Source organism: Erithacus rubecula (assembly GCF_903797595.1).
Source record: "Erithacus rubecula genome assembly, contig: SUPER_Z_unloc_2, whole genome shotgun sequence".
NCBI lineage: Eukaryota > Metazoa > Chordata > Aves > Passeriformes > Muscicapidae > Erithacus > Erithacus rubecula.
The window spans coordinates 1676578-1691067 of NW_027635860.1; the positions used below are offsets into that span (position 1 = coordinate 1676578).

The window sequence follows — 14490 nt, forward strand, 5'->3', positions numbered from 1 at the left end:
CACAGTAATTGACACCCAGAAAACTGGAACCAGCTGGGATCTTTTACAAGAGGGGGAAAAAGAGAAAGAGAAATCTGGGCACTTGACCACTCAGATCTTTGACCTGTACAGAGGTCCAAGAGGTAAAATACAGAAGTATTCTGGAGCATCTCCTACAAGTGACACAGGAAAGTGCAGTGTTACCTGAGAAATGTTGCAATGCTGTTCATGCTAGTACTGGAGTTTGTAGAGCTATTGGTAGGACACAACTGAGAATGTTGTATGTTGTGAACTGGCTGCCGTTGCTCTCCCCAGGGTTTTCTCACCCAGTAGAACACCTCAGGCACAGCGTACTTGTGATTCAATGTTTTTGTTGATCTTGGCCCTTCAAAAATCATGTATTTTGAGTAGTGTAACTGAAATCTGTTTTTCCCAGAAACCAAATTGATGCTTCAGAACTTAATGTCCATGAAATACTGGAGTGATGTTTTCAAGGACTTGCTAAAGCATTTTTGAATTATCTTTGAAGTTATAATTAATCTATGACTGTGCCAAATGAATAACGAAATGTCATTATTATTAAAGAGAAACACTAGACAGGTGGTTGTAATTTCTGTTTAAATCCCTGTTTAATTCAGGGATAACTATAGTGTCTACTCAGTGTGGGAGCTACTATTCCTATTCATTGTTTAAATAACTGGATGCTTATTTAGGAACTTAAAATAAAATTTTTATTTTGCAGCACCTTGGCAGGCATCTCTGTTGTCAGAATTCTGTAGATAGGCCAGGCTAGTTGTGGTCTGGGTGGGCATAGAGCCAGAGGAAATGCTTCATTAAGTTTGCTATAGAGACTGAACTGAAAGAGATCAATAAAGGAAATCAGTCTGCTAAGTCAGAGCAGGTAATATCTCTGAGCCATTAGAAGAAATTGCAGGGGGAAAAAAAAGGATTTTTTTTTTTTTTTTGTCTGAAGATAATGAATTCTTCCTGTATAGTAAAGTACATTTTCGCAGTTCCTGTTGGCACTTGCTTTAGAAATAGTTGTTACGTGGTCACTGTGAGCTTCTGGCATTTTTTATGTGCTTTTGTTCCCCCCCGCCTTTGTTTTCAGTGAAAGTATGCTGTTTAAAATTTAATCCTTTGCTAATGATTTTCTTGAAGTATGATGTAGTATGTCAGTTACAGGTACCTTATGCTTAAAGCAAGTCTGCAGCCTCAGGTCTTTGGAAACCTAGGTATATTTTATAATTTTGAGTGTCATTTTTTTAAATTGACTAGAGAAAAAGTACATTATGAACGGTCATCTACTGGTACTCTGTCTTGTTACCAGAACTGTCCATCAGGTTTGTGGTGTATTGGAAATGCATCCTCTAGTTAGAATCAAATTGTTTCTTCAACAGAAAGTGACAGCATGTGGAGTACTCCAATAATGCTGTGTTGTGTTATTGATTACATTAATAAACCATTTGGAAAGAGGATGAAACAGTGAGATTATAGATCTTAATGTTGTGACTATTGAATTATTTAGAATCATATGGAAAAAAAGCCTGCTATCAATTGCAGTGGAATAAAATGTCAAATCAAAAGGAATGTCCCCAGAACGAAGAGGCGGGGTCTTATTGTTATGCATATAGTGTTTTAATTTAAAGTGATTATTGGTACTTGGGGAAGAGATTGTGAAACTACTGAGGATCACAAGAGGATTAGGTTAAAGGCACAGCATTGTCTGAAAGTGTAATGTTTATGAATTGTGAGGAGGGACTGCATTTTGTATAAACTCCTGCTGTGTTGGCATCATAAAGGCTGTGTTGTGGTCCTTTCATTACAAATTTGTTTTTAAACTTGTACACGAACATATTCTCAGCATGTATTCACATATTGCATACCTATACAAACTAAGAAGGGAAACAAGGATTATCATAATAAAAGGACCAGTGATTTTCTTTGTCTGTAAAAGAGAAAACTATCAGGAAGAATAGATCATTAAAAGCAGGAATGTCTTAGAGAAGGTTGAAAAATTACTATTCCTTCATATGGGTTATAATTACTATCGTCAAGCCTAGCAGTCAAACAATAAAGTCTAGTCAACATAATGTGGTTTGTTTCGTGGTGATCCAAAACTTTCTCTGTTTGGCAGAAGTCCATGAAGAGAGGATCATATTATTATTTGCTATGGGCATGATTTTTCTGGTGTTGTGCATCATTGTTCTCTTTATTGTCAAAACTCAGCAAAGGATACTAAGTACCATCTCCTGTGGAAGCAGTGTTTGGCATCCTACCAGTTCTGTGGTTTTTGACTCTGGAATTTGCAGCAGCCAGATACATGTGAGAGTCTTTTAAGCTCCCACTTTTCTATGCTGTGTTGCTAGTCCATAATACGCTAAAATAATATCCAGTTATTGGAAGTGTACCAAGCTGTCTCATTGCATGAAACTTTAAATGGGTAGTATGGTTCAGATTAACTGTTTAGAGCTGATGGAGTTTGACAGATAGATTTCAGGCAAGTTCTGGGGTGAGAAATGTAGAAAAGTGTTAAGAATTTTATCCTTGTGAGAGTCTGTGAAATTTGTCCTTCCTGAACTCCACCTCTGTCAGAATCAATATTATACTCTAGACTTTATTGCATGGGTGATTGGTCAAGCATAATCATCTGTGAGTCATGTATTCACAATGTTAACTAAGTTAACATTGCTAAGTTTTACTTGGTGAACTTGGTCATAAAATAGAACTCAAGAGGAAGTAGGACTGGGCTGAAAGTCCAGAGGTGAGGAGGTGTGATTTTTAACAGTCGCATTGCTGATAACATTTCTGCATATTTCTGTCTGTGAGTTTTATCCCTGCGTCAGAGAACTTAATGAACTAATAAGATGTTACTTGTAGAGGAGACAATTAAATAAATTACTAAGTTTTTGATCCACAAGCTCTGCTTCATCATATGGCACTTTAGAAGTTAGTTATCAATCACTATAGAATATACTGAGCTGGGGAGACCCATGAGGGACCACGAAGTCCCCCATTCTGTCCCTGCACAGGATACCCCAAGAATCACACTGTATACATGACAGTATTTTCCAAATACCACTTGAACTCTGTTAGGCTTGGTGCTGTGACCACTATCCTGGGGAGCCTCTTCCAGTGCAGAACTACCCTCTGGATGAAGAACCTTGCCACAATACCTAATCTAAGCCTTCCCTGATATAACTTCCATTCCCTCAGGTCTAGTCACTAGTCACTACAGAGACCAGTGCCTGCTCCTCCTTTCCCCTCACAAGGAAGTTGTAGCCTGTGATGGGATCTCCCCTCAGACTCCTCCAGGCTGAATCAACCAAGTGATCTCAGCCAGTCCTCACGCAGCTTCTCCTCAAGGTCCTTCAGCATCTTAGTTGCCCTCATTTGGCCACTCTTCGAGAGCTTTACGTCTTTTTTATATTGTGGCACCCAAAACAGCCCTCAGAGTAGAGCAGAGGGGGACAATCCCCTCCCTTGCCTGGCTGGTGATGCTGTGCCTGATGCACCCAGGACAGGGTTGGTCCTCCTGGCTGCCAGGGCACTGCTCACTCATGGTCAACTTACCCTTGACAGTGACCCCCAGATCCCTTTCCGCAGCACTGTTCTCCAGGGTCTTATTCCCCAGTCTGTCCATACATCCAGGGTTTTCTGTCCCAGGTGCAGAATCCAGTGCTTGTCTTTCTTAAACCTCACACAGTTGGTAATTATCCAGCCCTGTCATTTGTTAACTCCTCTCTGCAAAGCCTCTGCCTTTGAGGGAGTGAATGGCCCCTCCCAGTTTTGTATCACCAGCAAACTTAATTTGGGCCTTTGAGTCCTGTGTCCAAGTTATTTATTAAGATGTTGACGAGTGCAGGGCTAAGGACAGAGGCCTGTGGAACCGCACCAGTGACAGGTCCTCAGACTGATGTCACTCCATTCACTGTAACCCTTTGTGCCTGACACAAGAGCCAGCTGCTCACCCACCACATCATGTGTTTATCCAGCTGTGGGATGGACATTTTCTCCAGAAGGATCCTGTGAGAGACAGTATCAAAAACTTCACTGAAATTGGAAAAGATAACATCAACTGGCTTCCCTGGATCAGCCAGGTGGGTTACCCTGTCCTAGAAGGTGGTCATGTTGGACATGCAGGGCTTTCCTCTCATGAAGCTGTGCTGGTTGTGACAATGGCTGTGGTGTCATTCAGGTGTTTTTCCAGAATAATCTCCATAATTCTACCAGGCACTGAAATGAGACTGACTGGCCTGTAGTTTCCAGGGTCTTCCTTCTTGAACATTGAGACAACCTTAGCCAGCTTAGTCAGCTGAGAACTCCCCAGATCCCAAAGACTGTTCAAAAATAATTGAGAGTGTCTTTGCAATGACATCAGCCAACACTTTGAGTATTCTTGGATTCCCATCATGAAGCCACATAGATACATGAGAATCCAGCTGAAGCAGCAGATTCCACACGAATTCAGGGTCAGCTGGGAGTTTATCATTCTTCCAGTCATGGTCCTCTAGCTCTGGGCACTGGGATCCTCTAAGCCCATCACCAGTGTGAAACAGACAAGTTAAAAAATCATTAAACATGTCACGTGTCATGCTGTGTAAGTGCACAATGCATGCACAATGTCAGAACGGAAGTTCATATAAATTACTTTCTCAAAACTGTGGTTTGTAGTCTCTCAGGCTGTGCTTTGCCATGTCTATATGAGAAGGGGTATGTGGAGCTGCTTGGAGCTCTTTGTAACTTAAAAGAATATACTCCTAAACTCCTGAGGTGAATGTACTCCTCCTGGTACCGAAGCTATTCCTGTTGTCTCTGAATATTTTTGTGTTTTTCTGTTTAAATCCTAGTCTCTGAATACGAGTCCGTGTTTCTAGATCTGAAAATCCTTGTTTTAGTTGTTAACAAGTGTTGATAGGTAGACACTGCTGAGCTCCCAGAATGGAATCCAAAACCACTGGTATGCTTTCCACTACTATAAGTCAGGGTATTCCCTGACATATAAATGTCATTGGTATCTTCTGTGGACTGCTCCTCTTATTGGATGACAAAGGGAATCTTGCAATTTCTCAGGCTGTAAACTGTTTATAGCAGTGCTGCTTTAGCAGGAGTTTATTTGTTGGTTTACAGCAGAGCAAATGCAGGAAGAAAAGCTGTACTGAGCTCTGGTCTCTAAAAGTATTTTTATCTAACCACCTTTGGTTACTTTGGACATTCCTGTTTACTGTACTGTTATGGAAAGCAGGGTGCTATGTCTTCTGTGTACTGTGTCTTATGAGCACATAAGACCTTCAATAATTTGCCTTATTTAGAAAAAAATATTTGAAATAAAAGTCCTGGCTTTCTACAGCATCTTTATATATAAACTTGGGCTAAATATAGCTGTTTTCTATGAGTGCCAGTGATAATGGCTGTTTAGCTTCTTACTAATCCAAGCCTCGGCAAAACAGGAGACATAGAAAAGAAGTTCCTACAGCTAAGTGTCCTCTTGAGGTACTTTATTCCAGTTAGGACTCCAATATATTCTAATGGCTGGAGCAGTTCTATTCATTGAAAATAAACCATTCATGGAACAGAAACTGTGGTGTGTCTCCATGTCTTCACTTTGTGTGTGAAACCACCAAATACAGAACTGTAGGACCAAAGTGTGCATACCGGCACGCTACTGTGTACTCACAAATAGCCCAAACACTGATGTTCTGTGTAGTTTACAAGTGTTTTTCTTAATGTTACATGTTGGGGTCTGAAATCCAGTCCTTGTTGGACAGTTGGATGTCATTTGCCTAAGGGGTTCTCCAGAAGAAATATGTGCATTGCTGTAGGAAGCAAAGAGTGTGTTATTTCAGTGATCTTTTAGTTTGTTCTCTGTACCCTGCTCATACTGGTTTTGAAACATTTATGAGTGATAATAATTTAGGGATAAAAAGTAGTGTCTTTGGTAAACTGTCTCATGAAGGTAGATGACTCAAATGTTTCTTTCAACTTTTTCAGGCCTTACAAACTTGAACAGCAACAAAAATTTTGGCTATGCTAGTCTCCTCTAACCCAGAATAACTAATATAGAGTGGAAGTTTTGACAATGCAGTTCATTCTTCTCTCTCACCTTAGAAAATGAAAAATTCTATGTCGTGATGCACACAGACTCTTTTGTTAAGAAATCAGTTTGAAGTTTAATGTAAAGTGACATTATTCAAGCACATATTTGTGTTCTAAAGCTCTCCTACACAGTATTGGAGAAGTCAGAAAATATATATATCAGAAAATATAAATAGATATTTATGTGAATAGTTAGAGTTTCTGCCTAATTATTTGGGACGAAAGGACAGTTATTTCAGTTATAGGACTGGTAGTTTGTTTAAATACACTGTAGTTAATATCCTTTGTTTTGCAAGCTCAGTGAAAATATCTTTATGCTTGGCTATGACTAAGGAGCGCACATGCCATGAGATAGGCATCTGTAGGGGAAAGATCCAGAGTAGCCCAAAAGCAGATCCCAGGAAAGACATGGTAGTGGCAGCCTCAGTTGACAGGCATAACAGGAGGGAATATACTGTTAGCTTCCAGAGGGAACTGTCAAGATGTCTCCAGTTTGTTCTACAGCCAGGAGTGTATTGAGTTACCCTACAGGTCTTACTTTAATGGTTTCTGACCTGTATGCATACCAGGATCTGGCATGTTGATTTTGTTTCATTTATATTTGTCGTCCAAACAGGTCTCCAGACGCACATTTGTAGAAGGAGTTTCCTTTCCTCTCCATGGTAAATCCTGCCCTCTTTCTCTCCTGCCTGAACTGCCAGAAGTCAAAAGGGAGCATGGATATCCACAGACCCACTCTGTTCCTTAGGCTTGTTTAGATGTTGGGGTCTTTGCATAAGATACTTAAACTGTAGTTCTCATTGGTCACTTGGGCAGAATGGCCAAGCTGGCCCCAAACATTGTGTATCTTGAATCTATATACACTTGTCCACGTAACACATATCCCATTTCTTCCTATAGAGCTCCTTGTTCTCGCCATAGAATCATAACCAGCGAGTCATTTAGGCTGGAAAATATCCCTAAGATCATCAAGTCCACTGGTAAATCTTAGCTCCATGTCTCTACATCTTTTAATTATCTCCAGGGATAGGGGTTCACCTATTTCCCCAGGCAGCTTCTTCCTATGCTTGACAACACTTTTGTTGAAAAAATTACACTTAATACCCATCTAAACTTTCCCTGGTACAGCTTGATGCCATTTCCTCTTGCCCTGTGTCTGGTCAGTTGGGAAAAGAGATCGACCCCCACCTGGCCACAGCCTCTTTGCAGTCAATTGTAGAGAGTGATAAGGTCACTCCTGAGCCTCCTTTTCTCCAGGCTGAACAACCCCAACTCCCTCAGCCACTCCTCACAGGACTTGTGCTCCAGACCCTTCCCCAGCTCCATTGCCCTTTTCTGGACACACTCCAGCACCTCAGTGTCTTTCTTGCAGTGAGACATCCAGAATTGGACACAGGATTTGAGGGCTGGTCTCACCAGTGCCAAGTACAGGGGGACAATCCCTGCCCTGGTCCTGCTGGCCACCCCATTGCTGATACAGGTCAGGATGCCACTGGCCTTCTTGGCCACCTGGGCACAGCTGGCTCATCTTCAGCTGGCGGTGAACCATCTTTATAACTTATCTTTTGATCTATAGCAAAATAAATGTAAATATCTACAATCTTCTTTTTCTGTCTGTTTTAAAGATAAACCTATAACCCTCTCCAGTACTGACCATCCAACAGATGGAGTTGTTAGTAAATGAACATTATCCAGAAGTTTTCATATCTACAAGAACAGATTAACAATTTTTGTAGCAGTATAGAGCTTTTTGCCCAAAAAGGACAAAATATTTTAGATACTTCATTCACAACTAAGATCTAAGGAATGTTGTCTGCCTGATATCTGTTTATCTCATGCTATGTTTTCACATAAGCAGCAGCATAAGGATTAATGTTAACAGTATAATTGAAAATGCATTTCCGATGTTTCACCTCATAACTTCTCTTTGCAGGAAATCTGACTTTCTTCAATAGTGCATTTGGTGGTTTGGACTGGCTTCCAAAAAACTTCTTTGTAAAAGTGGTACTTAAATAGTGTTCCAGAGAATGCATTAGATAGAGAGCAGCTGAGGCAGCTAAGTAGGCTCTCTCCTCTTTCAGTCTGTGAATAGGTCTCTGGATAGAGGTAGCAATGATAGATTAAATTTCTGCAAATAATATTCTACAAATTCAACAAATAATAGTTCTGTTTGGTGTAAAGCTGTTTGTCAAAATTCTTGATTTATTTTGGGTAATGGTGTATATGTATTATCCAGATCCAGTTTGCAGAATTCTCTTTTACAAACTATTCCTGAAGAAGAGATTTTCATAATGTAAAGAATTCAATATTTAGTTTGATGATCAAGACTAAGATAAGTCCTTATTGTGTGTTGCACAGGGGAAAAGGACTAAAAGCTACATATTAAAAGCCCTTGCACTTGGAAGTAAGCAATCTATTAGAAAACAAGCTTGGAAGGAAATTCATCTTTGGATAGGCAGCTTAGATCATTGGAGGCCATCTTACCTCTGCAATTTCTGATATACCAGGACTCCAATCTGATTTGAAAGTTGCTGATTTCCTAGAAGCATTGGGTCAGATGTTCAGTGGCTTCATTTTAGATAAATTGAAATAAATCTCTGCTAAGTAAGGTACTTCCATTAGGCAAGTGTCAGATACAAAGGAAAACTTAATTTATGTTTGAATTTTGTTATAGGCAACTTGGTCTTTACTGTGCTGTACCAATTTTTTAATGGAAAGAGTTCAGCTTTTTAGAAACTTTGGATATGTAATGCAGAGCTTCTGCTATCTCTCAGCCAACTTTCTAACTTATCGGTTTGGGTTCTTTGTTCCTCTCCCTGAAATCCATAGACTAGTTGTATTTTGAATATACACACAAAAACCCTGTAAATCCAGGAATATTTTCTTTCTGTCATGAATGTTGTGTTACGCAATGTTCATGCATAAAAAATTATCAAAAAAACCATGTTGTAATAGCAGGGAGGGGGACTTTACAGTATTTTGTGTCCTTCTCATTTACATCACATTGTGAATTAGTCTTTTCCACTCAAATACACAAACTCTGGAAAATCCAAAGCTTGATGGAGAGTGTTGTTATATTCTACTGACAACTGTGTTGGACTTGATCCACCACACTACAGGAGGAGGTGTAGCAAAGCTTTGTGGTAATGACATGAGGAGGTGCAGAATCAGCACCTCAATCAGTTTTAATGCCTGTTTGCAAATAATATTAATATTTGATTTTTTATTTGTTTTCCATATCAATTTTTTTCTTTTTTTCACTTTTCAACAGGATCCTATCTGTGTAGTTATGAACTACAGCCATCAGAATATACTACAGACCCAAGGGCTGCCAAGTTATGTCCTAAATATCCTGTTCCAGAGAGGTAATATGATCGAGTTGTCTCATTTGGGGTGGAGGGAGAAGAGATTTGTTTTGATTATGACAGTTCTTTAGAAAATACCAACACATGTTCACTCTTACCACGTAGATGTTTTTGTGTATGATTGTATATATTTCTAAAAATCTGGTTTTTAAAATGTAATGAAAATAACAGTCAAAGAAAACCCCAAATTATCCATGTATGTGTTACGGAAACTATTGAGCTGATATATTCATATTCTCTTGTCTCATGTGACTGACACTGTTCTAAGTATCAGCTGTTTTACTGCCTTTCACCCTATTTTTGCCAGTTGCCTATCAGCAATGCAGATCTGAGACAATCATGGAACACTTTTAATCTTTGGGAGGAAAAATTATGTGGGGATGCACAATCTCTGCAGCATTCACTTCTTACACCTCACCTCAGCCAGTCAGATAGATGCATATTGCTTCATTTTTCACTCTTTCAGTTCACAAATGACTAATATAAGATAGTCGAGTACCAAAAAGAGAGCTGTATTTTATTAAAAGATCATTTTGAGGTTTATTTTTTTAAGTGTTACATTAGACTGCTGTGAAATAGGATTGGAAAGTTCATAGCTTCATAAACTCTCCTAGCTCTGCTGCCTGGACCTGTGGAGATGAGCATTGCTGAAAAAAGAAGTGATCTGCTAGCTGTTGTGCACAGCCTTCTGTCAGTAATTGCACTAACTAGAGAAGAACCACGTTGTGTTTCTCAAAATTTAGCTTCTCAAATATACTCAGTAGTGGGTGGTAACTGCAGAATATTATGCATAGTTTTATGTTACTTTTTCTGTAAATGTTATATTTGTGTCAGTTCTTCAAATTCTGACTTTAAGTCTTTTTTGTGTACATTGTAGCCTCACCACTGAATCTTCTTTTTTTAAATTATAGTGACAATTCATGGCAGCTGGAATATCAATTTATTTTTTAAATTTTCTCCATGTAGATTAATATTCCATGCAACTAGCCAGCTGTTACAGCAATATGACAAAAACAAATCAAAATTTCAGTGTCAGCTTGCATACTGAAAAGGCTTGTTAGTCCTAATTTTTGCCAGAATTATATTGACTTCTCATTGTGTGTTCCCATGTCATTCAGTCTCAATCAATATAGCTTAGTAAGAAAAAAGAAGATTAGAACAATGCGTCAGAGGTCTAATGATGCTATGTAAATTCCTCATAAAAAACTACCTTGTGTTATTTTAAATAAGCTAATGTGTAGATGGAGTATTTCCCATTTTTGATACGGTATTACTAAAATTTGCAACATGTTTGAGCATTTTTGAGATTGAAAAGTCTGAACTTAATGCCCTAAGGCAAAAAAGGCCAACATCTTATCTGTAAACCACTAGTTTCCAGGTTTTTATAGTTAAATTATTCAAGTAAGTCTAATTTGAAGGAGAAATGGAATCCTGTTGAGACAACCAAATGAACACCCAACATCTTGTAGACTGAGGCATTCAGGAAGAACTTACCTAGCAGTCACATTTGATTTGTGCCATGGTTTAACCCCATCCAGCAACCCAGACCCCCACAGCTACTTGCTCACTTCCCCACCAGCATGACTAGGGAGAGAACTGACAGGGTAAAAGGTAGAAAACTTGTGAGTTGATATAAAGATGTTTAATAGGGGAAGGAAATCTGCACACACAAGCAAAGCGAAACAAGGAATTAATTCACCCCTTCCCATGGGCAGGCAAGTGTTCAGGCATCTCCAAAAGAGCAGAGCCTCATCACATGCATTAGTTATTTGGGAAGATAAGCAACATCACTGCAAACGTGCCCTCCTTCTTCTTTCCCCCTTTTTATGTCCTGTGCATGATGCCACATAGTCTGGAAAGTCCCTTTGGTCAGTTGGGATCACCTGTCCTGGCTGTATCTCCTCCCAGCCTCCCATGCACCCCCCGTGTCTTTGCCAGCATGGCTGTATAAAAAGCAGAAAAAGCCTTGGATCTGTGCAAGCCCTGCTCAGCAATAACAGAAACATCTCTCCATTATCAGCTGTGTTCAACACAAACCCAAAATAAGCTCCATACCAGCCACTGTGAAGAAAATTAACCCCTCCCCGGCTGAAATCAGTGCAATCTGTCAAGAGTTATGAACCCTTTGATTCCCATTAGTTCCATGGAATGGAGGTAGTGTGTAGTATGAAGATTGTCCCTTGATGTTTTCTGTTTGACCAGGCTCCTTCACAGCCTTCAGCTGAGGTGGTCAATGGACTCCTACCATCCATCTTCAAGGTATTATGTCCAGCTTTAACAGAGCAGTACAGTCTAGCAATGCAGTTAGCATTATGTGTTTCTTCTTCACCCAACCTTTATCAGTCTCTGTAGGCATTACTGCATGTTTAGAGGACCCTGGAGGAAAAGCTGTCCTGTCCCCTGTAGCATTTATCTATAAACCAGCTGTGCTGAGCTGTGCCAGGGGACTGCCCTTTGGAGATTATAAGGAGCAGCTAGCAGTGGCATTCCAACTGGACTCCCCCTCCCCACACACAGGTTGCTGTACTACCCCTGTACATACGCAGGTATAGTAATGTGAGGAAAAAACTCCTTGAAATCTAATACTTGAGTATCAATCAGATGGATCTCCTAACTTCATTTGAATAACGCTTTAAAAGTACACCATCTGAGACCAACATCTACTGGCTTGAATTTTATTTGTACTTGTTTATGATTAAGCATCATGTTGCTATTCTTAGAAATTTGTAATTCCTTTTCAGTATGTAATATACCAAGATACAATCAAGAGTTCATATAAAATAGCACAGGTCATGGAGAATGTGCCTATTATTGTGTTTTTTATTAGGACACTTTACCTCACCTACTCATTCAGTCAGAGCCACTGGAGCAGAAACAGATGTCAAAAGTGGATTCTCAGGAGTCCCATTTACTTAAGAAAGCTTATAGGAACCAATGTCCTATTTTCTTTTTATTAATTAAAACAAAATTAGCAATTAACTACTGCACATGAAAATAGGTAACTTAAAATAGGTAATGAAGTTGCTTTAGGTTAAGGGATGTTAGATGGCTAATATAAATTCTGACGCGAAAAACATATTTTCATCCATTGGGATGTATTTTGGAAGAATACTTTAATCTCATTACTTCTCTTTTCAAAGTGAATATTTTTGTATTTGGATGCAGGAGTAACATTCTTTTGCCTACTGCCACCTCAGAATTTGGGCTTTGTTACTGGTAATGACAACTTATAAATGCTCTAGGCTTTCTGTAAAGTTGTGGCAGTTAACAATTGAATAAACCTCTCACATTTCAGTCTTTTTCAGTAATACAGCATATAATGAGCAACAGTGTTCCAAAATAGGTTCTTTTTTAAGAGGCTAAAAGGATACATGGGCTACCTTTTAAGTAGGGCAGCCATCATTACAGATTTAATTTGTTTTTTAACAACTGTGACTAATGCAGAATTACTATGCTGTGCTTAACTGCTGTATTCATTACTACCCAAAAGTAGACCATCAATATGAGCATCTCCAAATGCATTTACCTACTCAGCATAGTAATCCTAGAGGCATAAAATTTGCAATCATCAATGTCTTTAAACAAAAACCTAGGATCTACTAATTACCTAGAAATGGCAGGTGATCATAATTTCTCCCAATTTCTTTACAGAATAGTTGCACATTAATGGTTTTCACCATGTCATCCTTTTTACCTAGAAATACAGTGGATGGGAAATATGTGCCTGAGGCAGCTGGCACTATGTGTTTAAAATGGTGGTTAGAATTTTAGAGAGACATGGCCTTAAAAGTAGCTACTGAGGGCAGAAAATTGGTGATTTATAGGCCATTGCTGAAATGGGGAAACTGGAGAAGATTATGTTCATTGCTGCTACAGTCCAATGAAATGTTTCAAATAAAGAAGATTGGGCAGGTGAAACAATAGAGAGGACATTTTTTTCATTGGATCCGGTTATAGGAAGGAACATGTAATTCATGTCTGAAATGTAATTGGGAATTGATCAAATCTTGTAATGGGCCACTTTGAGATCTGACATAGTTTGAGTAAGACCAACTGCCACTTAATGGGAGACATTTAGAAAATAAATTTACCCACTTTTAAAAGGGAAGTTTTTGCTCTCTTACATCTTTCTCTGACAGACATGATAGCAGGTTTTTCAGGGCATTCTGTGAAGTTTTGTGCATAGTCTCAATAGTTTTTTGTGAGGGTGTTTCCAAAACAGTTCAAAGCAATAGAGGCATCCTGGCAGAATTTTAACAAAGTTAATGAATATAAACACTGTGACTGTAATATTCAATACAAGAACAAGCTAAGTATGGGGAAAGATAGGAATAAATACATTCATTTTGCTTGGCAGTAGTTGTGAATGCTGATGTCCTTTAGTACAAAATATAAACACTCAAGAAGAGTATTGTTATTCTGCAATTTCTTTAGATGCAAATATGGACCGGTATTCCATTCTAACATGAGTGAAAGGCATTGTTTCAGCTGCTGGTTCACCACCTGACACTTGAAAGAAAGACATTTAAGTGGAAATAAGAACATATTGTCATTTAAGGGTGGGAGGGTAATAATATCCTATTGGAATGTACGCTCCAGCCTCACAGGGTTATTTGTAAGAACTGCATCACTTTCCATTATGATCATCCTCATTTCAGCAGCACTTGTGCATTCAACACATGGTTTCTGGTTATGATGTTATAAGGGTGGAATGATTGCATCTATTCACCTTTCATTTGTGTGTTGATGTGGCATTTATATTAAGTAGGAGTAATTTTTTTTTCTGATTTTTTTTTTCTTGTGTCACCAGTGCACCTATTCCATTCTTCCATCGCTGTGCTCCTGTGAACATTTCCTGCTATGCCAAGTTTGCAGAGGCCCTGATCACCTTTGTCAGTGACAGTAGTGTCTTACACAGGCTGATTAGTGGAGTTATGACCAGCAAAGAGATTATAATGGGACTTTGCTTGTTATCACTAGGTAATTGTTTTTCTCCTTACTAGCTATTTCTTAGTGTACTCTATTAGGAGATTGTTAACACACTCTAACC

At 39.0% G+C, this 14490-nt stretch overlaps 1 protein-coding gene across 4 annotated transcripts in view; it reads left to right on the top strand.

Moving 5' to 3' along the window:
* SLC44A1 (solute carrier family 44 member 1) overlaps nt 1-14490 on the top strand; it is a 95454-nt gene that overhangs the window by 28361 nt on the left and 52603 nt on the right. For all 4 annotated transcript variants that reach the window (XM_079331281.1, XM_079331280.1, XM_079331282.1 and 1 more), the window contains exons 5-6: nt 9347-9440; nt 14251-14420. In XM_079331281.1, coding sequence (XP_079187407.1) covers nt 9347-9440; nt 14251-14420 — 264 coding nt within the window. The remainder of the gene's footprint in view (nt 1-9346; nt 9441-14250; nt 14421-14490) is intronic.